Source organism: Conger conger, chromosome 10, assembly GCF_963514075.1.
Source record: "Conger conger chromosome 10, fConCon1.1, whole genome shotgun sequence".
Taxonomy (NCBI): Eukaryota; Metazoa; Chordata; class Actinopteri; order Anguilliformes; family Congridae; genus Conger; species Conger conger.
Genome location: NC_083769.1, coordinates 43,268,289 through 43,291,576, shown reverse-complemented (window position 1 = coordinate 43,291,576; position 23,288 = coordinate 43,268,289). Strand labels below are relative to the sequence as shown.

Sequence of the window (23,288 nt, the reverse complement as noted above, 5' to 3'; positions counted from 1 at the left end):
GGAACTTCAAGTACTGATTTGTGAGAAATCCTTGGAACACCTTTAGCTGCTATAATCACATTTTACATTATTAATTTAGCTGGCTCGAATGAGGCAAACTCTTGTAACATTCAAGGTTTACTGGGGATGTGATTTGCATTGAAAGCAATGGAAAGGCCTAAGCCAGGGGTACAGTAACTCTGGACTGCGTACGGGTTTTTGTTCCAACCAATTTCCTTCTTTTTAATTTGCTGACAGCTCTATAAATTACCCTGGTTCAAGCCTGTACTTGAGCACAGTAAAATCATTATGATACACTTGCAGTCTGCAGCGGTAGCCGGCACTCACACACATCAGATATGACTGAATCAATTAAGTAATTAAGACCAGAGGTTGGCACCAAATCCTGAAATGGATCGGCCCAAGTTGTGCACCCCTGGTCTAAGCTGAGTGAGTCCTGCTTGGCGCCCTCACTCCAACAGCTCTCCCAGCGCCGACCTGCTCTTTACCCCCGGGATCTCAGCACGGCTCGCCCTCCTCTTCAGCCTGGCGGGGACCACTCTGAGCAGGGCGAAGGCAGGGGGCAGGGTGTGGCCCAAAAAGGGCGGGTCCGTCACCTCTTTCACCATGATGACGTATTCACCTAACGGGACACAGGGACAGACCACGGTGAGTCTGACAGGAAGGTGATGTCACACTCAGAAACATGACATCACGCTCAGGAACATGACATCACGCTGAGAAACATGACATCACGCTGAGAAACATGACATCACGCTGAGAAACATGACATCACGCTGAGGAACATGACATCATGCTCAGGAACATGACATCACGCTGAGGAACATTACATTACATTATATTCATTTAGCAGACGCTCTTATCCAGAGCTACATACAAGAAAGTGCTAATCAGAGCCAGGGACAAGTGCGCTGAAAACCCTAGAGGGAAGTACAGTTCCAAGTCCTCGAGTGATAAAAGATAAAACTCTTGAAGAATAATCTGATAATTTTCCAAGTAGCATACCACGGTTGGCAGCAAGAATTCCCCAAATACTAAAATAATTATAAAAGTGCAATTATAACCTATAGCATACACATATGTAGCATACACGGCTAATTATAACAGTGAGGTAGGGAACGGGGGACTTGAAAGTGGTCAAAGACTCTGCTGTTCTGACGTCAACAGGAAGGTCATTCTACCACTGTGGGGCCAGAACGTACAGGAGTCGTGACCGAGACCGAGAGTATGACATCACATTCAGGAACATGACATCACCCTCAGGAACATGACATCACGCTCAGGAACATGACATCACAAGACATCGTTGGGGCCCTAGGCACGGTCATGAAAATGCCCCCCAAAATAATAATGAACAAAAACGATAAATAAAACCATTAGGCTGACGCTTACATGGTCTAATGGACCAGCTCCGCACACACTCTCAACCTCTGAAACACTCCAAGCACCTCGAAAACACAGCACAAATACCAACAGCTTTGAGTTACAGTAAACGTGTGACCACAGTTGGTCAGCTCAGTGCTTTTCCAAGTACCTTATGCAATGCTTTATCTGAGCCTCCTCATCCTCTCTCATTTCACATTGGCACAAAGCATCACGCCCGCTGCAAATTAATAAAATAATCGCTTTTAATTAATTGTTTCATTTTTCTAACACCCCTTTGTTTGTTTTGCATGCTTAAAGAATGCATAACCAGCTACTCTCCCTATAAAATGGAACTCAGAACTATAGGAATTCCCTACATTAACCCGTGTTTGTTGCAGGTGTTAATCAAACCTACCTGCTGGATTAAGCAAGAGGATTTAAAAAGGAGGAGTATGCCAAAATAAGCAAAATAATACGCACCAAAAATATCACTCCTCTCCACATGCTCAAGTCAGCGGAGTGGGGTTTCTCTATGGCTACGAACCACCAGAGGGATGGAAAGGAAGGCCTTTGGACTACCCATGGATGTGGAAAGATAAAAATTATTACAGGAGATCAGAGTAGGAGAACATGGCAGCCACAGCCAGGTTAGGGCAGATAGCATCATAGCATTCCCTCGCTCCTGTGCTCCCTCTCAGGCACACCGTAATCTCCAGGACACCATTTTATGTCCTCCAACAGATATAGGAGAGTGCAGGAGAGGTATAGTAAAAAACTCCACGAGAGCTTATACACGGATGTTAGCTACAGGGAGCTATAAGTAAACAACTTGTAAGCTCATATAACTTCGTACCTGAAACGTACAGTATCATAAAGTTCTCAGTGCAATGAATATATAACCATCTACATTAAAGCTTGATGCCAATGCACTAGAGATTTGAGTTGAGCTAATACGCATTTGCCGTAATACACAGTACAGTGCATACTGTGAGCCCTGGTTTTGTGACAACATGACGTGCCTGCCTGCAAGTAGAATTGCCAGTATCGTCACGCACAAATGGAATATTTGTAGCCTGCACCATGTTTGGTCATCTTGTTGTCTACAGTAAGGCCGTTTGCGTCAACGTGGGTTGGGTGCCACAACGGGGGGTGAGTCAATAGAAACATTTGCCGCTGTGCAAGTGCAGTGGTCAATAATGCATTTCCATTTTAAAACAACCCAGATCAGATTTGAACTAGAAATGCAGTGGCAGTATGCTATGTGTAAATGTCAAAGTGAAAGCCTTTCAGGCTGCCACTTTCCTCTACCTACTTCCCTGTGATTTCTAATTTGCCATGTAAGATGTCTGTTATAATTATCACACGTATGTATACTTATTTCACTATTCTTAGTGTTATAGTTGCCAAAATCGTTTTATTCCTGCTTCTTGGTCAGTTTGTTATCTGTATAATCTACAAGGGCTCAAGTTTTTATCTATGTGGTCACTTCCAGCACTTGCAACTGTACTTTAGGGTTTTTTAAGCGTCCCCCTGGTTACGGTTTTGCACTTTGTTGTACATCGCACTGGATAAGAACGACTGCCAAATGCCTGTAATGTAATGTAATGTAATGTACTGTAAGGTAAATGTGCTATGAGATATGAGCAAAGCATATGAATGCATGAACACATTTCACAGACGCAATAAATATTTAGCTTATTTTAATTTGACTATTTGAAGTGTTCAGTTGTTCAGTGAAATGTCGGCTATTACATTACAGTATAGCCCTCAGAAAGTCTTTGTGGTGTGCTGTATTCTAGACAGCATAGCAGAGAGATGGTAAGGGAACAGGGTTTTTAACCTACCAGGTTCAGTACCCAGCTGGGACAATGCCACTGTATCCTTGAGCAAGGTACTTAACCTCAATTGCTTGAGTGTATACCCACCAGGATAAAAGCCGGATGTAAAAAAACAAACAAACGCCGTTTGTGTTTTGAAACAGCTGGTTGCTGGTTGACCAGTTCAGACTAGCTCCCAGTTTAACATGGTTTGACCAGCTAACGCTATGTTTTGAAACACCAGACACAGTTCAGACACGCGACCAGCAGTAGCTGGTTGACCAGCACACACAGTACCCAGCAGGACCGGCTCATGACCGGCTTGATCTGCTCACTTTTCAAGCTGTTCAAGCTGTCATAGCTGGATTTTACAACAGCGTTTAAATTTAGGATTATTCAGCAGCTCACTGAGTGCATTTTTCAACAGAAACTTTCTCAGAGTCATCCAATTTGAACTGTTTGCGCTCACACTGGGCAATAATCAGGACAGAACATGTGGCAGACTAGCTCCAGCATACTCAGTTACGTTGCTTCATAATGCCTATTTGAGCAGCCAGGCCAGTGTCAAGTCGCTGTGAATTCGACAGCTATTCTGCAGAAAGGACAACCATTTTCCAGTTTTTCATTTCCAGAATACCAGTAGATTCCACTTAGTTTCGTAATTGAAGTCTCGCAGCAGTTACGGGTCTTGTCGGAGTCACTTAAAACATTAAGACATTTCATTTGCGACTCTAAACGGACAGAACTGACTGATGCAATTGATTTGAACGGTTATTGACCGCTGGAGAGCGGTTTACTGCTCACAGATGGTTAGGCATGTGAATAATTAGTGCGACAGCAATCAATGGCAAACACAAGACACACACAACTTAAACAAGCGTGGCCCTATAAATCTTTTTGTCATTTATTCAGGAAGAACTGAATGGAGTTGGAACCGAATTATCGGATGAACATGCACTGTACCTGAGAGCACAGCTAAATCCCCACACCCTCAGGACTGCACTAAAGGTAACTGTAACTCACAGTGTCGCAGACGTTATAACACACACGGCAGGGTGAGAGCTGGGTGCGGGGAGGTCAGATAGACCTGGGTAACCCACAGCCTGAGGGCAGCCAGTGTACCTGTTATAACCCCCTGCGCCCCCTTCAGTCTGGGTAGCGGCAGTACACAAACTGCTGGAGATGAGAGGAACTGCGTTAAGGAGTGGCCTCTTTAGGGAGCCCTGAGAATGGGTCTCGCTCTCTCACCCCTTCATTCAGAAACATTTCCACACACCTCACTGTCACACCGGCCATTTTCTACACACTGCACACTAACCGCTAGATATTTTCTCTATTACTTTTCCTTTCTGTTTTTTCATTCAATACACATTATCGTTAAAATATAAATGTGCGTGGACTCGCTGGTTTTTTGCTGCGGTTTTGAAGGAGCCAGGCCGTAACAGCACCCCAGAGCCTCCAGGAGCAGTCGGCCCTTCCCAGGGTGCACTGCGATGCGACTACAGTAGCAGGCCCTGCACGTGGAGCGCCGTGTGTCTGCAGAGACCGGGCGCCAGCGCCTAGCCTGGGCGCGTCCTCCGCGCTCCGATGGAAACGCGGTCAAAACAAACAACCAAACTCCGCAGGGGGGCCCCGCGACCCAGACAAACAGCTCACAGGATGCTATAAACGAGCACTACCGGCCCGGCTATAAACGGTACAAACTGCCATCCTACCCCCCCTGGCACTGAGCGCGTACCCGCCGACGGCGTGGTGTCCAGTTACCCCAGGGCCCCAAGGCTCACGGCATTACCGCGTAAAAGCTGCAGACAGGGAGCGGGAGACGCATGCGATGGAGAAATTAGCCCTCTAAGCCGGGCAGTATGCGTCCCCCTCCCCACCCCCCCCCCGGCCAGCTGCTACTCAGAACCTAAGCCCCTCTTTCCTGTCCGCAGAGCCGCTACACCTGTCCCCCCAAAAAGCGTGGGGGGCACCCGAACCCGCTCCCGAACCGCGCGGAGCGGTGAGAGAGAGAGAGAGCGCGGTCCGCCCGCGACGCCTGACCTTTCTCAGCGCTCCTCCGTTTGTTTGTTTATTTATTTACAGTCGCCTAGACGACAAACCTCCGCGCCGGCTGGCAGCCCCGACGCGCGGCCGCACGAACATGTCCGCGGTCCGACACGGGCGGGCCAAGGATCGCGCTTCACCTTGAAGCAGGAAGCGCAAGGCCAGGATTCGTGCCAAGGCACAAAAATATGATAGTTCAGCAGGAGTGGAGCATCTGTTCCAGGGCATTTATATGCAGCGCACATATATATGTTTTCATATAGCTAAGTAATCTCTGTGGGAACACTGCAGAAATATGCCATTGAGTTTTACAGCCTTCCCCTGAATGCTGCTCTTTGTGTGATATGAATGAATAAATCAATCAAATTAAACACGGGCACACATGCACACACACACACGGGCGCACATGCACACATACACACACACACTTATACAGCCTTTGTGTGCGCTAGACTGTCTCAAGAGCTGCCATAATAAACACAAGTAAACTTATATGGTACATTAAACATGCAGCTTAGAACCGTCGGCATAAAATTATTCGGAAGTAAAATATGTTTGATCCATTTATAAATCAACTGAAGTGCAAAGCACTGTGGAGGTGTAAATATGGAGCAGTGAAACATTTCTGTATAGAGTAATCCCTCACGTGGTATACAGTAGGAGAATGAGACTATACAAACACTACAGCAAACCAATATACATTATGTACAGTATACTCAATCTATCTATACTCAATCTATCATTATTATAGGGCATTAATTTTAGAATGGAAAAAAAAAACTGCAAAAAATCTTCTGCGGAAATGCAGGACTAGCAAAAACAAATCATAGAAGTCTGCGTCTAATAGACCATTGTAATAATCATCGTCAAATGTCTTGTGTTAAATTATCATATAGGTCTAACACGGCATAGTGTTGACATTTACAATACTACAGGGAATACAATCCGTCTGTCTGCCTGCTACTTCAAAGTCTACATAATGCAGAGAAGCACTGATATCAGCCGAGCTGGGAGAATTATTGTTATTTCCATAACATCTCACGTATTACAGCCACTTTCAACTTGCTTCAGCAAATCGGCCATTGCGTTTATTAAATTAGCAAACTAATTTGCATGTCTTGTTTTACCAAATACATGAAGGTGGGGTGGGGGCTGCGCCTCCACTGAAGCAGACAGGTGTAATTTATTAAACTGATTTAAAACACAACACACATTAATTATACATTGTAGAACTGGGATCAATTATTCAATAAACTACAAAAGGATAAGCACGTGCTGAATAAGATGACCATTAAAGCAGTTTCAGTGTCTTTGAAAAGACTGTACTAGATTTCGTCAAGAGTAGAATTATATATACTGTACTGTAAATATAATTTTTTTAAAAGGTGCTGTATAAATGAGGGCAACAGAAAATGAGAAAAATGCATTTCCAGTGCTTCAGCAAAGGTATAGCCGCATGTGGAAAAAAACCACAAAAATCTGCAGAAAATCTGGACAAACACTTAAATAAATACTTCTACAAACGCTGCGTTCCCACGAAAGAAACAAGGAAAAGCAATAAGGCGGAGATTCCAACAACAATTCAGCTCTCTTCTCCAATTTCAGGCTTTTGGTGTTTATAAAAAATATAGCTGTATAGTAGAGGAGATGGAGTTACACAGGGGGCCTGACGCGCGACACGGGCGAGACAAAGCGCCCGTCAGCGCCTCTCACCTCCGCGACGCCCGCGTCGGAGCTGCAGCCAAGGCTAAGGCTGCGGAGGCTTTACTGCGACTTCTCCTTTTACCGAGCGCTGTGAGTCCTGCGGTCAGGACCAGGAAATAGCCAGCTGCTCTGTAATTTAGTGTTCCTGCTTTTGGACTGAAACTAGATACAGGGCAGTGCGTTGTTTTCCTTTTTTTTTTTTTTTTTAAACGATATTCCTGCTTCCTTTAATGACACATAAGCTAAGATGGAGGATCAAACGCACAGTGAAATTTAAGCCCCCCGCATTCAGACACACACATACACATGTGCGCTCGTGCGCATGTGCGCGCGTGCGTGCGTGCGTGCGTGCGTGCACACACAAACCCACACACAAACTTACAGACAGACACACTCACACAATCACACACATTAAATGCACGCACACATACAAAGACACAAACACACACAGACACAGACTAATACAATCACACAAAAACACACACACACACACATATTCACGCACACACACATACAAATACACAATCAAACACACAGACAGACACAAACACACACACCAACACTCACAGACACACACACACACACACACACACACACACACACACACACACACAATTTTAGGTCAAACCTATTAACAAAGAGAATATTCCAGTCCTCTGTATAACCTGTTCTATAGTCCCATGTGAAGGCTCAAATTGCAAACAACAGGCAACTCATTGTGCAAACTGCAAAGCGAAGAAAATCCCTCTTGTAGTCCTGTGGAAAAGATTCTGTAGTTTCTATTTCAATGTGTGTTCTTTTCATTACATTTATCATTTTATTTATTGTCATATTTTTTTTTACTTATTCATACGGATGAAAATTTACGAAAAGCATGCATGAGCTATACAAGAGAAAAGCTCTTTACCAGATGCAGAGGGCAAGTTTGCAGAGTTTCTCTCTGTCCCCTCAAAATGGCTTCCCCCTGTTTACAGTACAGCTTGGCTATTTTTTTATTTTTGTGCTGATGTAGTACCTCTGCCAATACTTTCAGGATGGAGACTCTGCTACCACCACAGAACCTTTGGGGCTATCCCAAGATAGTCCTGGCACGAGTCAGCCGTTCATACGGCACGTCTCTTCAAAGAGACAGAGAAATAGAGAGGGAGCGGAAGACGGAAAGGGCGAGAGAGGGTGAGAAACATAGAAACCAACTTAGTTATGTCAATCTAGCGAGGGAACACATCCCAACGAGGAGAAAAGCCCGACGAAAATATGTGCAGCTCAAAGTGTGGTGAGAAACCTTTACCCCACACACACCCTTACCCCACACACACCCTTAACCCACACACACCCTTACCCCATACACACCCTTAACCCACACACACCCTTACCCCACACACACCCTTAACCCACACACACCCTTACCCCACACACACCCTTAACCCACACACCCTTAACCCACACACACCCCCTTACCCCATACACACCCTTAACCCACACACACACCCTTACCCCATACACACGCTTAACCCACACACACACACACACACACACACACACACACACACCCTTACCCCACACACACCCTTAACCCACACACCCTTACCCCACACACACCCTTAACGCGCACACACACCCTTACCCCACACACACCGTTAACCCATACACACCCTTACCCCACACACACCCTTAACCCACACACACCCTTAACCCACACACACCCTTAATCCACACACACCCTTAATCCATACACACCCTTAACCCACACACCCTTACCCCACACACACCCTTACCCTTTCAGTCCTGAAAAAGTAACTCCAGTTGAATGAAGTCTACATGACTTCAACTGGTAAAATAATGTTGAATTTATTTTGATTTTAATACACAGTCACTGAGCACTTTATTAAGTATTTAACTTATTTATTTGACTTATTAGTCTTCTGCTGCGGTTGCCTATCCACTTAGAGGTTTAAAACGTTGTGTGTTCAGAGATGCTCTTCTGCATACCACTGCTGTAATGTGTGGTTATTTGCGCTACTGTCACTTTCCTTTCAGCTTTGGCCCTGTCTGGCCCTCCTCCTATGACTTCTCTCATTTATGCATTTAGTTGCTGCCACATGATTGGCAGATTTAATATAGAGGTAGATGGTGTGGGCATCTGCAACGTGTGGTGGGTCTGCATGTGTCTGCGTATGCGTGTATGCGTGTGCTGTGAGCGTCTACATGCGGTACGCGTGTCTGCATGTCTGCGTGCACGTCTGTGTGTGTGGTGTGTGTATTCCTAACATTCCAAAACTGACTTGGGCACACCTTATCTGTACCAGGGCCGAACCCTTGCGTTCCCCAAGCCCTTTGCATCCTAAGCAGAGCACTACTAATGCATACTGCAGTATGCCCACTCCCCCCCCCCCTTGGTCTGTGTGCTTTCCTTTCTAAGCTGTTGCAAAACAGGGTCACAAGTTTATAAAGCAGAATGCTGCGGGACATTGCTAAATGCCGCAGGTTCAGTGCGTTTCATTCTGTATGTGATCGGGGGGTCAGTTCCAGAAAAGTGCCTCTGCAAAACCATCAGTTCACACTCTCCTCGACGTGGGTACGTGACACTGAAGGCCCGCAATGACCTCGGACAGATGGCACACTGCCACAGCCGGGAGGACCCACCTTCGCTCACTGCAACTGCACTCACACAATAAACACAACACAGGCAAAAAATGTGCCCAGGGCAGGATTTCAAACAGCCTTAAAACAATAACCTCTAACAAACGACGCAGTGTGAAGGAAAGTGCTTTCACACTTGGCGGGACGTGGAACTGTATCTTCTGAAGATAGAGGCTGGGGTGATGGGGGGGCGCGATGGGTGGGTATTGTGGTTTTTGGCCAAAGGTTCCAGGAAAAAAAATCCTCCACCGTTGCCAAGAAATAGGCTTCAGTGTGTCTTTTCCCACCTCGTGCATTCTTATGCGCTTTTGAATCGTGGCTTTTGTGTTTCGTGGTTTTTTTTCATGTACGCTGTTTTATGTCAAGGGATTCCTTCAGGCTCAGATCAGTGATCCCAAATGCAGAATGTTATACCGATGTTATATATCAGGGTGGGGTGTGTTCAATAAAAAGCGGACGGAATGCAACTGGGGGACAGATGAGTTGTTCCTGGGGCGGTATGTTCATGCTTTACGTGCGAAGACAGAGAGAAGTCCTGAACCAGCACACAGGGCCCTAACGAGAGCACTGGGCCATGGAGGAGCGGGGCCTGGTGGCGTATCCCAGAGTGCACCAGAGACCTGTCCCTGCCTCGCTTCTGCACACCACGACAGTGAAAAAAGCAGACGTAAAAAAAATACAAATAAAAAATCACCTTACAAGCACAGTGTGTGGAAAGACGTTTTTGGAAAACAGAATTAATTGGTCAGTGTGCACAAAGAACGAGAAGGCTAAGCATCTTAGCTCTTGGAGTGCAACTTCATAATAATATTAATAATTGGTTATTTAGCTGACGCCTTTATCCAAAGCGACATACAGTTGATTAGACTAAGCAGGGGACACACCCCCCCTGCAATGTGGGGTTAAGGGCCTTGCTCAAGGGCCCAGCAGCTTTGCGGCTCCCAGGCGTGTACCATAGCCACGAGGCTAAAGGCCGCCCGATGTGTGGAGGCAAAGTGAGTGGAGGGGTGAAGTCTGTGTGCTGAACAGCGAGCCCCGCGGGCTGTGTCCCCCCGTCTGAGTGCAGACACTTGCTCCACAGACAGACAGCCACTCACTCCACAGACAGACAGACAGACAGGCAGGCAGTCAGGCAGGCAGGCAGGCAGACAGGCAGACAGACAGGCAGGCAGGCAGGCAGGCAGGCAGGCAGGCAGACAGGCAGAGACAGGCAGACAGACAGACAGACAGGCAGGCAGACAGACAGACAGACAGACAGGCAGGCAGACAGACAGACAGACAGGCAGGCAGGCAGTCAGACAGACACTCGCTCCACAGACAGACAGACAGACAGACAGGCAGGCAGGCAGGCAGGCAGGCAGACAGACAGACAGACAGGCAGGCAGCCAAGCAGACAGACCTTCGCTCCACAGACAGACAGGCGGACAGATTCCTTCAGGCTCAGATCAGTGATCCCAAATGCAGAATGTTATACCGATGTTATATATCAGGGTGGGGTGTGTTCAATAAAAAGCGGACGGAATGCAACTGGGGGACAGATGAGTTGTTCCTGGGGCGGTATGTTCATGCTTTACGTACGAAGACAGAGAGAAGTCCTGAACCAGCACACAGGGCCCTAACGAGAGCACTGGGCCTTGGAGGAGCGGGGCCTGGTGGCGTATCCCAGAGTGCACCAGAGACCTGTCCCTGCCTCGCTTCTGCACACCACGACAGTGAAAAAAGCAGACGTAAAAAAAATACAAATAAAAAATCACCTTACATGCACAGTGTGTGGAAAGACGTTTTTGGAAAACAGAATTAATTGGTCAGTGTGCACAAAGAACGAGAAGGCTAAGCATCTTAGCTCTTGGAGTGCAACTTCATAATAATATTAATAATTGGTTATTTAGCTGACGCCTTTATCCAAAGCGACATACATTTGATTAGACTAAGCAGGGGACACCCCCCCCTGTAATGTGGGGTTAAGGGCCTTGCTCAAGGGCCCAGCAGCTGTGCGGCTCCCAGGCGTGTACCACAGCCACGAGGCTAAAGGCCGCCCCATGTGTGGAGGCAAAGTGAGTGGAGGGGTGAAGTCTGTGTTCTGAACAGCAAGCCCCGCGGGCTGTGTCCCCCCATCTGAGTGCAGACACTTGCTCCACAGACAGACAGACACTCGCTCCACAGACAGACAGACAGACAGGCAGGCAGTCAGGCAGGCAGGCAGGCAGACAGGCAGACAGACAGGCAGGCAGGCAGGCAGGCAGGCAGGCAGGCAGACAGGCAGAGACAGGCAGACAGACAGACAGACAGGCAGGCAGACAGACAGACAGACAGACAGGCAGGCAGACAGACAGACAGACAGGCAGGCAGGCAGTCAGACAGACACTCGCTCCACAGACAGACAGACAGACAGACAGGCAGGCAGGCAGGCAGGCAGGCAGACAGGCAGGCAGGCAGGCAGGCAGGCAGGCAGGCAGACAGACAGACAGACCTTCGCTCCACAGACAGACAGGCGGACAGACAGGCAGGCAAGCAGGCAGGCAGACAGGCAGGCAGGCAGGCAGGCAAGCAGACAGACCTTCGCTCCACAGACAGACAGACAGACAGACAGACAGACAGACAGGCAGGCAGGCAGGCATACAAACAGACAGGCAGGCAGGCAGGCAGACAGACAGACAGACAGACAGACAGACAGGCGGGCAGGCAGAGACAGACAGACAGACAGACAGATAGACAGACGGTCAGGCAGACAGACAGTCCTCACCTGTTCTCACGCTCCTGCTGTCTGCCGAATCTTTCCTCACCGTCGGTCCGGCACGGGATGCCACTCCTGTCCTATAATACAGGGAGAGAGACAGATTTATATTTCTATAATAAAAATAATTCCTTGAATTTATAGCGCTTTTCTCACCAGCAGGCAAATCAAAGCGCTTTACCGTGATGAGGGAGAAACTCCCCTCAACCACCACCAATAGGCAGCACCCACCTGGGTGGCGCAATGGCAGCCATTTTGTGCCAGAATCAGCTGAGGTGGAGAGGGAGATAACAATTTTTTAGCCAATTAAATGCGCTCTTAAATTTCATTTTATTTTAACTTTTATATAAGCAGGATGTGAGGCGGCCTGGATGGTTTAGTGGGTAGCACTGCCGCCTCACAGCAAGGAGGTCCTGGGTTCAAATCCCCGTCGGCCGGGGCCTCTCTGTGAGGAGTTTGCATGTTCTCCCCGTGTCTGCGTGGGTTTCCTCCGGGTACTCCGGTTTCCTCCCACAGTCCAAAGTCATGCAGGTTAGGCTGATTGGAGACTCTAAATTGCCCGTAGGTATGAGTGTGTGAGTGAATGGTGTGTGTGCCCTGCGATGGACTGGCGACCTGCCCAGGGTGTATTCCTGCCTTTCACCCAATGTATGCTGGGATAGGCTCCAGCCCCCCTGCGACCCTGTTCAGGAGAAGCGGGTTAGGATAATGAATGAATGAATGAATAAGCAGGATGTCCTATTGAGATCATACAAGTTAACACCAGCCTGGTACATTACATTACATTACATTACATTATATTAATGGCATTTGGCAGACGCTCTTATCCAGAGCAACGTACAACAAAGTACACACCTTATACATAAAGTGTCTGAATAGAGCGCACGTATGAGAGCATTATACACTGCAATAGCATATATTTAAAAACCAAGAAAAGCCTTTCTCCCCCACGCGGTCCCATAGCCCTTAATGTGCCCTAAGAGCACAGCATGGCTGGTCTCCTCAGATATTACACTGACATCCAGTCTTCCCACATCTCCATATTTCAGGTCTGGAAACCAAATACTGACCAACTTATAAAACTTACAAAACAAAAGTTAATATCTCTAATGATAGCTTTACACCTTAGAAGGAGAAACCTGAAACATTTTGCAAAATGCTAACAGCTGTTTCTCCTTTGTACCATGATGGTTGGACTGAAAATGTTCTACAAGGGAAGAACTGAATGTTTTGCCCAAGCCTCATCATTAATATTCATTTTACAGATTTTTTTGCATTGGTTTAAGCAGAGCAACTAAGGTGAATTACCTTTCTCATGTAAGCAGAAAATCTAAGGCATATAAATAAATGCTAATTCGCGAAACAGTAATAGAATAACAGAATTGGAAAAATCAGTATGACGAGGTTGGCAAATGAAATGTAACGGAACAAATATTTTATGCAAATTAACTTTCACGGTTTAACCGCGTTGCATCGCGTGGCATCCATTTTGTCCAGTAAATGAATAAAGGTGATGTAACAACAGATGTTCCGTGTTCCTTTTTAAAATAAAAACCTGCGCATTTCGGAGTGCGAGTTATTTATTTATTTATCTTCTCCCGAACGCGCGCCGGCTTATCGCGTCTGAAAGTGGCACAAACGAGCCTCAGAGCGTCAGGGTCTTGGTGGCTCATCCTTCACGTTAGAACATTCTGGCACTCTGCATATGAATGTGGCAGCAGATGAAAGATCTGGGGTAGGGCCACGCGACTGGATTACTGCGCCTCCACTTACACATTTTTATCGGCAGACTGCTCTTAATCTCCAGGAAAAAAATAAAATAAAAAAAAACAAAATCTACTTTCTGATTTACAACATTGCATTAATTATCTAATTTTACCATAATGGTACTGAAAATAATTACTATTTATTATTTATCCACGTATGACAGAAAACTATTACAGAAAAGGGAATTAATGTCTCTGGAAAAAGAAGGGTACTATGTACTGAATCTGCACACAGATCCACAAGGACCACAACTTAGTGTTATAGGTTGTCAATATGACTCTAAATGTACCTCAATCAGAAAAGTACAGTATGGTCCAGAATATCCAACCCCTGTACATCCAATGTGTCAGATTCTCCAATGATGAAATAAGTTTGCTTCTTCAAGTTTAAAATTTCTTTCAAATTACAGAACTGCACCTTCAAATTTCCTTTGTCCACATTTTTAATCACTCAAAGCAATCAGGCAAGTTTTACAAGACATCCATGCGGTTTAAAAAGCTGAAACATAGGTTCATTAACTTCATCCTTCTCTGAATAACATGGAATTTTGGCTGCCAGCTGATTTTTTTCGACTTCAAGCACGTTTCACTCGTATTTCAATCGTGTCCCACTGCTGGGCACAGGATATGCAACATCAATGAATTTAATAAATATTATTATTTTTGATTCCATTATTTGCATCAACTTCGCTGTGACTGCTCAGTGAACTCAGTCAATATTTTCCATGACTAATACCCAGCCTTAGTCATAGCACAGCAAGAGAGCTAATGCTAATTTGAAGGCTGACAAACGTCAACAAAACAGTGGCTCGACAGACAAACCTGATTGGAGGACCTTTCCCTCCAGCACGACCGTGTTCTGAAGTGATGGCTTGTCTACCATATCTTTGTCATTAGCAAACAAATTGAGTCACATTGGATAAAATGGAAAAACATGTGTTCAACGATGACATAATTTTGTTTTCATGATTTATGTTTGACAAGTCCATGGGTTTTTAGGTTTTACTATCATACTATTTATTTTTTTTTATCTAATATTATGCTTTTCCTTCATTGCTTATTTTTCATTGCCATTAGATTGTGTAAGATATGTGGAATTCTACTGTAATTAATCAATTCATATACTTGTCATAGTGGAAGACATAATATATGTCAATATTTCAGATGTAAAAATAGGCTTTTAGGAAGCATTCCATGAGTGAATGTCGTCTTTGTCTTTTTTATGAATTTTGTTATTCAAAAATTATTTCTGATCCATTGTTTTCATGTAATATACAATTCATATATACACACCTCTCATATGATCATTACAAAACTGTAACTAAAAATAAGAACACGCTACTGAGGAGCCCAAAATGATGAAAAGGCTCCGTTCGAATTGGACCCGCGTGTAAACTCCAGGCGTGCAGTGCAGGATGGATCCGGCTTCGCACAGGCTCAGGAGACAGAAAACGCCAGTGTTTCTGCCTTCATTCCTTCACTCAACCGTCTATTTTTAAAGAGAATTTGATGACGTCATCGTTTTAATCTGATTCCCTGGGACGTTAATGCTTTGTGTCATTTCTGCTCGTTTAAAGAAAAATGATGGCTGGAGCATGGCCAGTTTAAAATGGCATTGTTGTTGTTTGCTGAATTTTTTCTTTCTATTTTTTTTACTTTTTTTTCTCTCCTCAAAACAGAATTTGTATGCCACTTGCGGTTTCTTGAGTGATTTCTTCTGCATGATTTGAGCTTTCAAGCAAATTAAATAAAGTAAAAAAAAATAAAAAATAAAAAAAAGAAGAAGATGGAATGATGCTGAATCTCCTCTGCCAAGTTCCAGCAAACAGTTGGGAAGGGCAGACCTCATTATCTCCGCAGCCAAATAAAGGTGTTGGCCATTCCGCTCGCCAGCTCTGATGTCATTAAGAGGCTTCCTTTTTCCAAATTGGACATAGGACAGAGTTTTTTTTTTTATATAGTTGGGAGGTGCTTCCCACAGTCCCACAAGCACTCAAGGCCATTCTAGGAACTGAACATACCGTAGATAACAACAAGGGCAGAGTGTTGTTTATAAGCCGCATATAAAATACTATTTTAGAATGTTAGGCTACTAAGTACATACTAAGTACATTTGAGAATATCTGCTCAAGAAAAGGGCTCACCTTCTTGCACATCATATTTATAAATCCTGTGAATAAATATTAACCGACTTATATAAAGAATAACCTCAGGGATACGGCCCTCACTGTCAAATACACAAATACACAAATACAGAAATACCAAGTAGATACGAATAAGGCTCATCATTTTCAGACTTTACCTTCTATTTAAAAATCCGGGAATTTTTAGGGTTTTATTTTTCATTTGAAAAATTGGATGAAAAGTGGGATATTTAAAAAAAACCCGACGGAAATCTAGTTAATAATGCAAATTTCCAGGATAAATCTTTTATTTTCATTTATTTTCACAATCGGTTTAGTCTGAACTTTTTTTAAAATATGGGTATTCTTTGAGGGAAATCAGTTAAAACAGACAATGATGAGCCTTGGATATTAATTAACATACTAACATAAAAACAAAAATACTATATCGCTCACCACAGAGTAAAAAGGTAATGTGACCAAAGTCAGGCATCACCATATGGGGTACTACCAAAATAAGTAAATAAATGCACAAGCGTTTTCCCAGCAAGGCACTACAATCATATTCCACAGATACTCCCTCAAAACAGCCTTTCCATGAACCCTCGCAAGCGTACAGCGATACTTTATTCTGTTTCCACCCCCTTTTTCCTCAAACCCTTTGCAGAAGGGCACGCTACGCCTTCCCCAGAATACAGGGATGCTTCTCCTCTCAGAACAGAGTCTACAGACAACAAGCCAGCAAGCCTGCGCCTTCCAACACACTGCGCGAAAAAAAAAAAGAACACAAGGGGACATAGATCAGCCTCTTTTAACATGACAGGGATGGCAGATGCAAGCTTCTCCCCAGCCTGCCATACATTAGTACAACAGGAACGCTGTCAGTGCCCAGCTGGGAGTCTGAGAGCTTTCGGGCTGTCTCTCCTCTGCGGACAGTCTTCGGCGCGGCGGTGAAAATGGCACGCGTCGCACCATGGTAACGGGCTCCCAGGGGGCGCTGTGGAGCAGAGGCGTGACTGACCGCCATTGTTTATTTTATCTGGCTGATGCCTCGGTCAGAGTGACACGCTCGCCCTGCCGCGCGCGGTCTGCCTGGCGGGCAGCACCTTGGATCAAGGGCAAAGCAACAAGAGCCAGGAACACAGCCCGGCGCGCTGGGCCCAGAATCCAGGATCAATGGGAGCAGGATCCAGGGCCTCCACAAAGCCCTGATATTAGAGGTTACTGCAGATAGGAGCTGGTCTGGCAACACGGCTAACAAGCTCCATGTGCAACACCGTGTTTTTACTCGAGGCCAAGGTTCACCGTAGGGGGGCACATCAATCGCAGGGAACCCATTTTATTCCTTTGGGAAAGATCACACGATCAGCCCGTCCTGATGCGGGGCACAGTTTATCAACCGTCCCCAACATGGTCGCCCGGTTCCGATTGCGAATAATCAACCTTCAGTCACCATATTTTTCATTATGAAACAAAAACCCATTTTTTTAAAAACGCCCCCAACGCGGATAAAATGAACCGCACACACACACACGCACACATCACCCGTGCACGGCTCATCGCAAAGCCGCAGAAGATGATCGAAGGTACCGAGATATTGTTCAGGTCAGTCAAGGTCTCTTTTCTCATGCGCAAATCCTTCTCTTCCTCCCCCCCCTGCCCCGGTTTTATTTTCCCGTTCGCTGTAACCTGAACTTGACAGCAGGGCAGGGAAAGCCAAACCGCCAGGAGGAAGCGCCCGGGCTCTGAGAACCGCTCTGAAGGTTACGGGGTGAGAAACAGAGGATCAGCCAGAGAAAAAGCCCTTTGTTCTGTCACAAGTTCACCATGTAATTAATGCCATTGTGCAACACTCCTGACTGCTAATTTTATTCCCGCAATTGGGAAACGCACGGAGAAAGGAAGGCCCGACTCAGCCCACGCACGCCGCGCTCCGACGGCCCTGCACCGCTCCGGAAAGGACCGACAGCGCTGAGGATGCGTGCCGATAACGACACGCCCGCACACACCGTGTTCAGCGCGCTCTCGTTCACCCGGTAACACGCCGAATCCGTCACAACGAAACGGGAACGCGTTTTTCCTTTTTTTTTTTTTACTACCACTGAAAATGATATGAGTATATGAGTACAGAAATGAAAGCGTAGCATTCGTTACGGTGTTTAGCTTTAATTTCTGCTTAAAAAAAAGATCATAATTTCCATGTTAATACAAGGACGTACACATGTGCACACACTTTGGTGTTGCGCGCGTTTTGTAAATACTATGTTTAACGGTCAGGAGGCGTCGTCACCATGAGAGATGCTCTGTAAAAAAACAAGCATACTGAAATAATCAAGCTTACTACAATTAGATGAATCCCCTCATAACGGAGGCAGACAACACGGGCGCGCAGACGTGTGTGTGCGTGGCCTCTTTCTTGGGGGGTGGGGGTGCCTAAAGAGCATGTAAGGCAGGGTCTACCCCTCATTGTTAACCTCCCACACAATAGCCTTCTTGTCACAAGGCTGTCTTTTGCCATTAATTTGCTCCTTTGCGACATTCTGAAAAGGCTCCATTTTGCCCATTTGTCTCCGCATAATGCCAGTGTACAAATGCACAGATTTCAATTCCCCAGTCTCCCTCGAGGAATCTCTTTTCACCAAACACAGGCACTGCTGGGCGCTTTTAACCGGGGAGAGCCCCGCCGGACTGAGACTTCGACCTGCCCGTTCCAGAGGAGGGCTTTCCAAATACGAAGAGCCATTTTTTTTTTCTCTCTCTCGCTCTCTCTCTCTGAAGAACAACCCAAGGCCTACCTCTGAGAAGGAGAAATAAGGGGGCCATTGTCCGGGACCCCCGTCTACCCCACACCTCCTCACCGTGCCAGTACAGCTGGGAGAAAATCTCAAAGATCTTTAAACAAAAAAAGTTACAAAGAACGCCTGGGAGGTATAGTCCCCTCCCCCCGACCCCCTTTCATTAAATATACCATATGATGGGTATCTTTGAGAGTGCATTTTTCTGTCACGGTCAGCCCTGGGGGAGAGGATATCTCTCTCTCTCTCTCTCTCTCTCCCTCTCTTGGTGTCTCATAAAGACAGAAAAGGAGAAGAAGAAAGAGAGGGAGCGATCACTCTGAAGCCCGAAGTGCAGACGGCCCCACAGTAAACAGGATATGGCCTTGCCCTGAATAGGCTTGTCACTGAGGGGGTTTACAGACAGCCTGGAACAGATGAGCCCTGAAAGACCGGGTTATTAGGTACTGTATTAGGAAGCAGGACCAGATGGACCAACATGTTTAGCTTTATATGCCTGGCAGACGCTTGATTTTTTTACCGACGCAATTCAGGCTGCGTGCCAATCCAAAGGGCACGAAGACGCCCTTAAATCCTTCGCAAAATAAATAAATAGATATGATTTAAATAATCTAATAAATCTAAATAAATCTAATTATACTGTATGTACAGTGAGAGGATGTTGGTTCCGTTTTGTTCGTTCTGCAGTCAGTAATGCAGTCAGTCTCCTGTTCTGCGTGCTCCCTCAGTTACAGTACAGCTACAGTACGGCCTGACATAATGCATCAAAAACAAGGCCGACGCTGTTCTCTCCCGGCCTTAAAAACGTCACGCAGAAAGAGCTCTATCCTCCAGGAAAGGCTAAATTAATATCCAGCGCCTGGAGGAAACGTCTCTTCCCCCCCGCCCCGCCCCCCCGCGTTTCCCCTTCCTGCCCCTCTGATTTACGGCCCCGCACTGGGGTAGACATCAGTCAGAGGAATCGCCCCTAGAGGAGGAATTCCAAAGCTCTTACACCCCAGGAACGCCAGGCTTCGGAAGGCCCTCTCTCTGGAAGCCGGCGCACTTTGGGAAGGGGTTAAGTCCTCTCGTAGTGCCATACAATTCCCTCCATATGTTTGGGGGTTTTTGTTTTTTTCCCTCTCCCCTACATTACGTCAGACGAGAGACATTCGAGCAGAGCCACGGGGATTAAAGATTGAAACCCCGAGTAGCTGAAGTACATCCCTTACACCCAGCTGGTTTCAATTCTGACCCATCACACCTGCCTCTATTTATTATTCCTACTGCCAATGGGAACAGACTCATTTTTCAGACTTCAAACCTTTTCAATAGGTAAAAAATAGGAACTTGGGGGCTTTTTTTCCTCGTGGTATTGTTAATGTATTCTCTTCCCACACTGGTGGGGGGTGGAGGGTGGGGATGGAAGGGGGGGGGGGAGGGATGTGAGAGAAAAGGCAGTCTTCTCCACCACCATTGTGTGTTTTTATTTATTCTGTACGTGGAGGGGGATACTGTCCCCATTGATTCATTTCACAGCGATATCTCACTTTAATGATGGAGCCGCGAGACTCGGGAGGGTTTTGGCGATGAACCGCCGCAGCCAGTCGATTCAACGGCACAGTTCCTTTATTATAAACCCTTTCGCAGCGTAAAACTTTAATTCCCGGCGTCTCGGAGACGCGGAGCGCGGCGTGCGTAGGATCAGACGCGCGGCAGGGCTTCTGTTCTCACGGACGCTTCACAGCGAGACCGCGACGCGCCGGAGAGAAGGAGAGAGCAGAAGCCTGCTCTATGCTTCCCCTCGCTCGCTGCCGTTTGCTTACATCACTTCCCCCCCGTGCCCGTTCACATCCGCAGCAGTAATGTGTTGCAGAGCTCCGTCCTCCATCCATTTCTCTGAGCCACGGAAAAGACACATCTGTACATTTTTATGAAAATACATTTCAGTTTGGAACGGTTGGTAATCATAAACAGGCATCCTATACTGCCTGGATTTGGTAGATGTGGATGTGTGTGCGTGGATGTGTGTGTGTGTGTGTGTGTGTGTGTGTGTGTGTGTGGGCGGTTTGCCACATTATAGTGACGCTTTGACATGTTTCTGAGAGCATAACACACGTAAAAGGGGGTGCATGTGTGTGCGTGTGTGTGTGTGTGTGTGTGTGTGTGTGTGTGTGGGGGGGGGGGGTGTTTGTCACATTATACCACAATGCCATTGCATAGACAGTGTGCATGTGCACTATTAGTTCACTGCCAGCAAGCTAGCCAATACTTCAATGTACCAAGTTACATATCTAAGCACAGCAACAGCCAAACTCTTAATGGCTCTTGATGTCCCAATATGCACTTTCACCCTTAGTCCCTACATATTGATGCCGTCGATGGCAAACGCTTTTGTTGAAGTTATTCCAAAGGCACGATTCCCCTCGACAGCTCCCAATCCAGGAGTTGAGAAACTGAGAGGGGGACGGGGGGGGGGGGGGGGGGGGGGGGATCGGAGGTGGGTTCAATGAGACTGGCGCATGTAGGCTTAAGGGAGGCTGGGATTTTAACCCCTTATGACTCAATTTATTTATTTAGCTTTAATAATACCCCGCAGGGTTCTTGGCAGAATACCTGGTCTGCTGTTCCACTCGCTGGCTTCCAACACCTCCTGTCTGTGGCATTAATATTTATTGCATTTACATTCCCGGGTTCAGTGGTTTGTTAGACCCATTACCGAGCCAGGCGCGCTCAGATATTCACACTGCAGGGCGGGCGGGGGGGGGGGGGGGGGGGTCTTGTGAGAATTGTGCGTTTGTTTTGCGTGCAGAGGTTCGATCATCAGCGTTTCACATTGTGTCAGAACAGCGTATCTCTGGGGGGGGGCTGCGGGGGGGGCTTCAGAGGAGCTGAAAGAAAATAATATAATAACACTCAATAACACGTTGCCATAGGAACACTAGCTTTACGTTTTTAACTTAAATAAATAATACAAAAACTTAACTTTAACTTAACTTAACTTTGTTTTGGGGTATTTTATATCATTTCTGATTTAGTCAATGCTTTCAATTGACACACATTTTTTTATTGTGAGTGATGAAGGACACTTCAGATATTACTGACAAGCCTGCCAGCTTTGTCAACAGCTGGTATAGGGGTATAGGCTTTTGAAGCAAGTAACTACAATACAAAGCAGCTTTCACACCTCTCTAGAGGTTGTATGTGTGCTTATTACCCAATTATTCTTCTTTTAAACATTACATTTAATCTTATTTTCAACTGGAGCTATTTCCTAAGGCACATGCAACTTCAGACAGCTGTACTTCAAGGATAGAAGTACAAGCGCTGATATTTATGTATGAAATTGTGAAAAGTGAAGCTTAAACAGAGCACCTTTGAGAAGTAAGCAACAACGGGCCGGTGGTATAGTTTCAGTTTAGAAAAAGAATGAAATAAACGAACAAAATATTCAAAACAAAAAATATTTAAACTTAATAAAGTGAGCTTCATTTTAACGTTGCCTGAATATAAAAATGTCTGTGTACGGACCTCTCTCTGTCTCTCTCATCTCAATCCCAGATCTCTCAGGGGCGGTACCCTCCTCTGTTTTGGCACGAGTGTCAATCAGAGATCTCGCCTGCTATGAAGTCATTTCTTTTCGTAGCGTTTCGCTCCCACATTGTGCCGTTCGCTCTTTTGTTTGGCGAGGGGGAGAGAGGAAAAAGAGGATTCCAAATTAATTGGATCAATGATTAAAATGTAGCATCTCACTTGGGTGAGCTTAGACAATGCACGCACGCATTGGCGACACAGCAACGGCCCTGAATTGGGCATTTGAATCGGCTGAAGGAGGAAGAAATGTGTCTGTGTGAGGTCTGCATTGAAGGGCCCGTCCCTTTGCGCACACGCTGCTGTGGACAGTCTGGATATGACTGAGTTACTCAAAACAGCCATGTTGTTAATTTGCCCTGGGGGCTGAAAGCATGACATGTTTACAATGGACGTTCCTCCATGCAAATTCCCCCGCGGGTTTAAAGAACGGCGCCTTTCTCTCAGCTAACGATGGAAATAAACGGGTTTCCATTTGAGGGCGGCTCATTGTGAGGACTCACGCAGGCTCTGGGTCTGTCCAATATCAGGTGGCACCCGCCGGCAGCTACACCTCCACCGGTGATAAAATCATTCTGGAGCTGTTTTTATGAAAATGCCCGAGTGAGGTCATCACCAGCTTTACGCCAGGGCGTGCACACGGCATTTCAGTGTCGTTCACAAGGAGAACAACATCCATTTCTACGCCGAGTACCACACTGTCAGAAACAAAGTGACAGTGGAGGTAC

At 46.1% G+C, this 23,288-nt stretch overlaps 1 protein-coding gene across 1 annotated transcript in view; it reads right to left on the bottom strand.

Moving 5' to 3' along the window:
* Positions 1 to 449: 449 nt before the first annotated feature.
* Positions 450 to 23,288, bottom strand: part of LOC133139551 (MORN repeat-containing protein 1-like) — a 34,990-nt gene continuing 12,151 nt past the window's right edge. The window contains exons 3-4 of the mRNA XM_061259122.1: positions 12,316 to 12,386; positions 450 to 622 (exon numbers count right to left, since the gene is read on the bottom strand). Coding sequence (XP_061115106.1) covers positions 450 to 622; positions 12,316 to 12,386 — 244 coding nt within the window. The remainder of the gene's footprint in view (positions 623 to 12,315; positions 12,387 to 23,288) is intronic.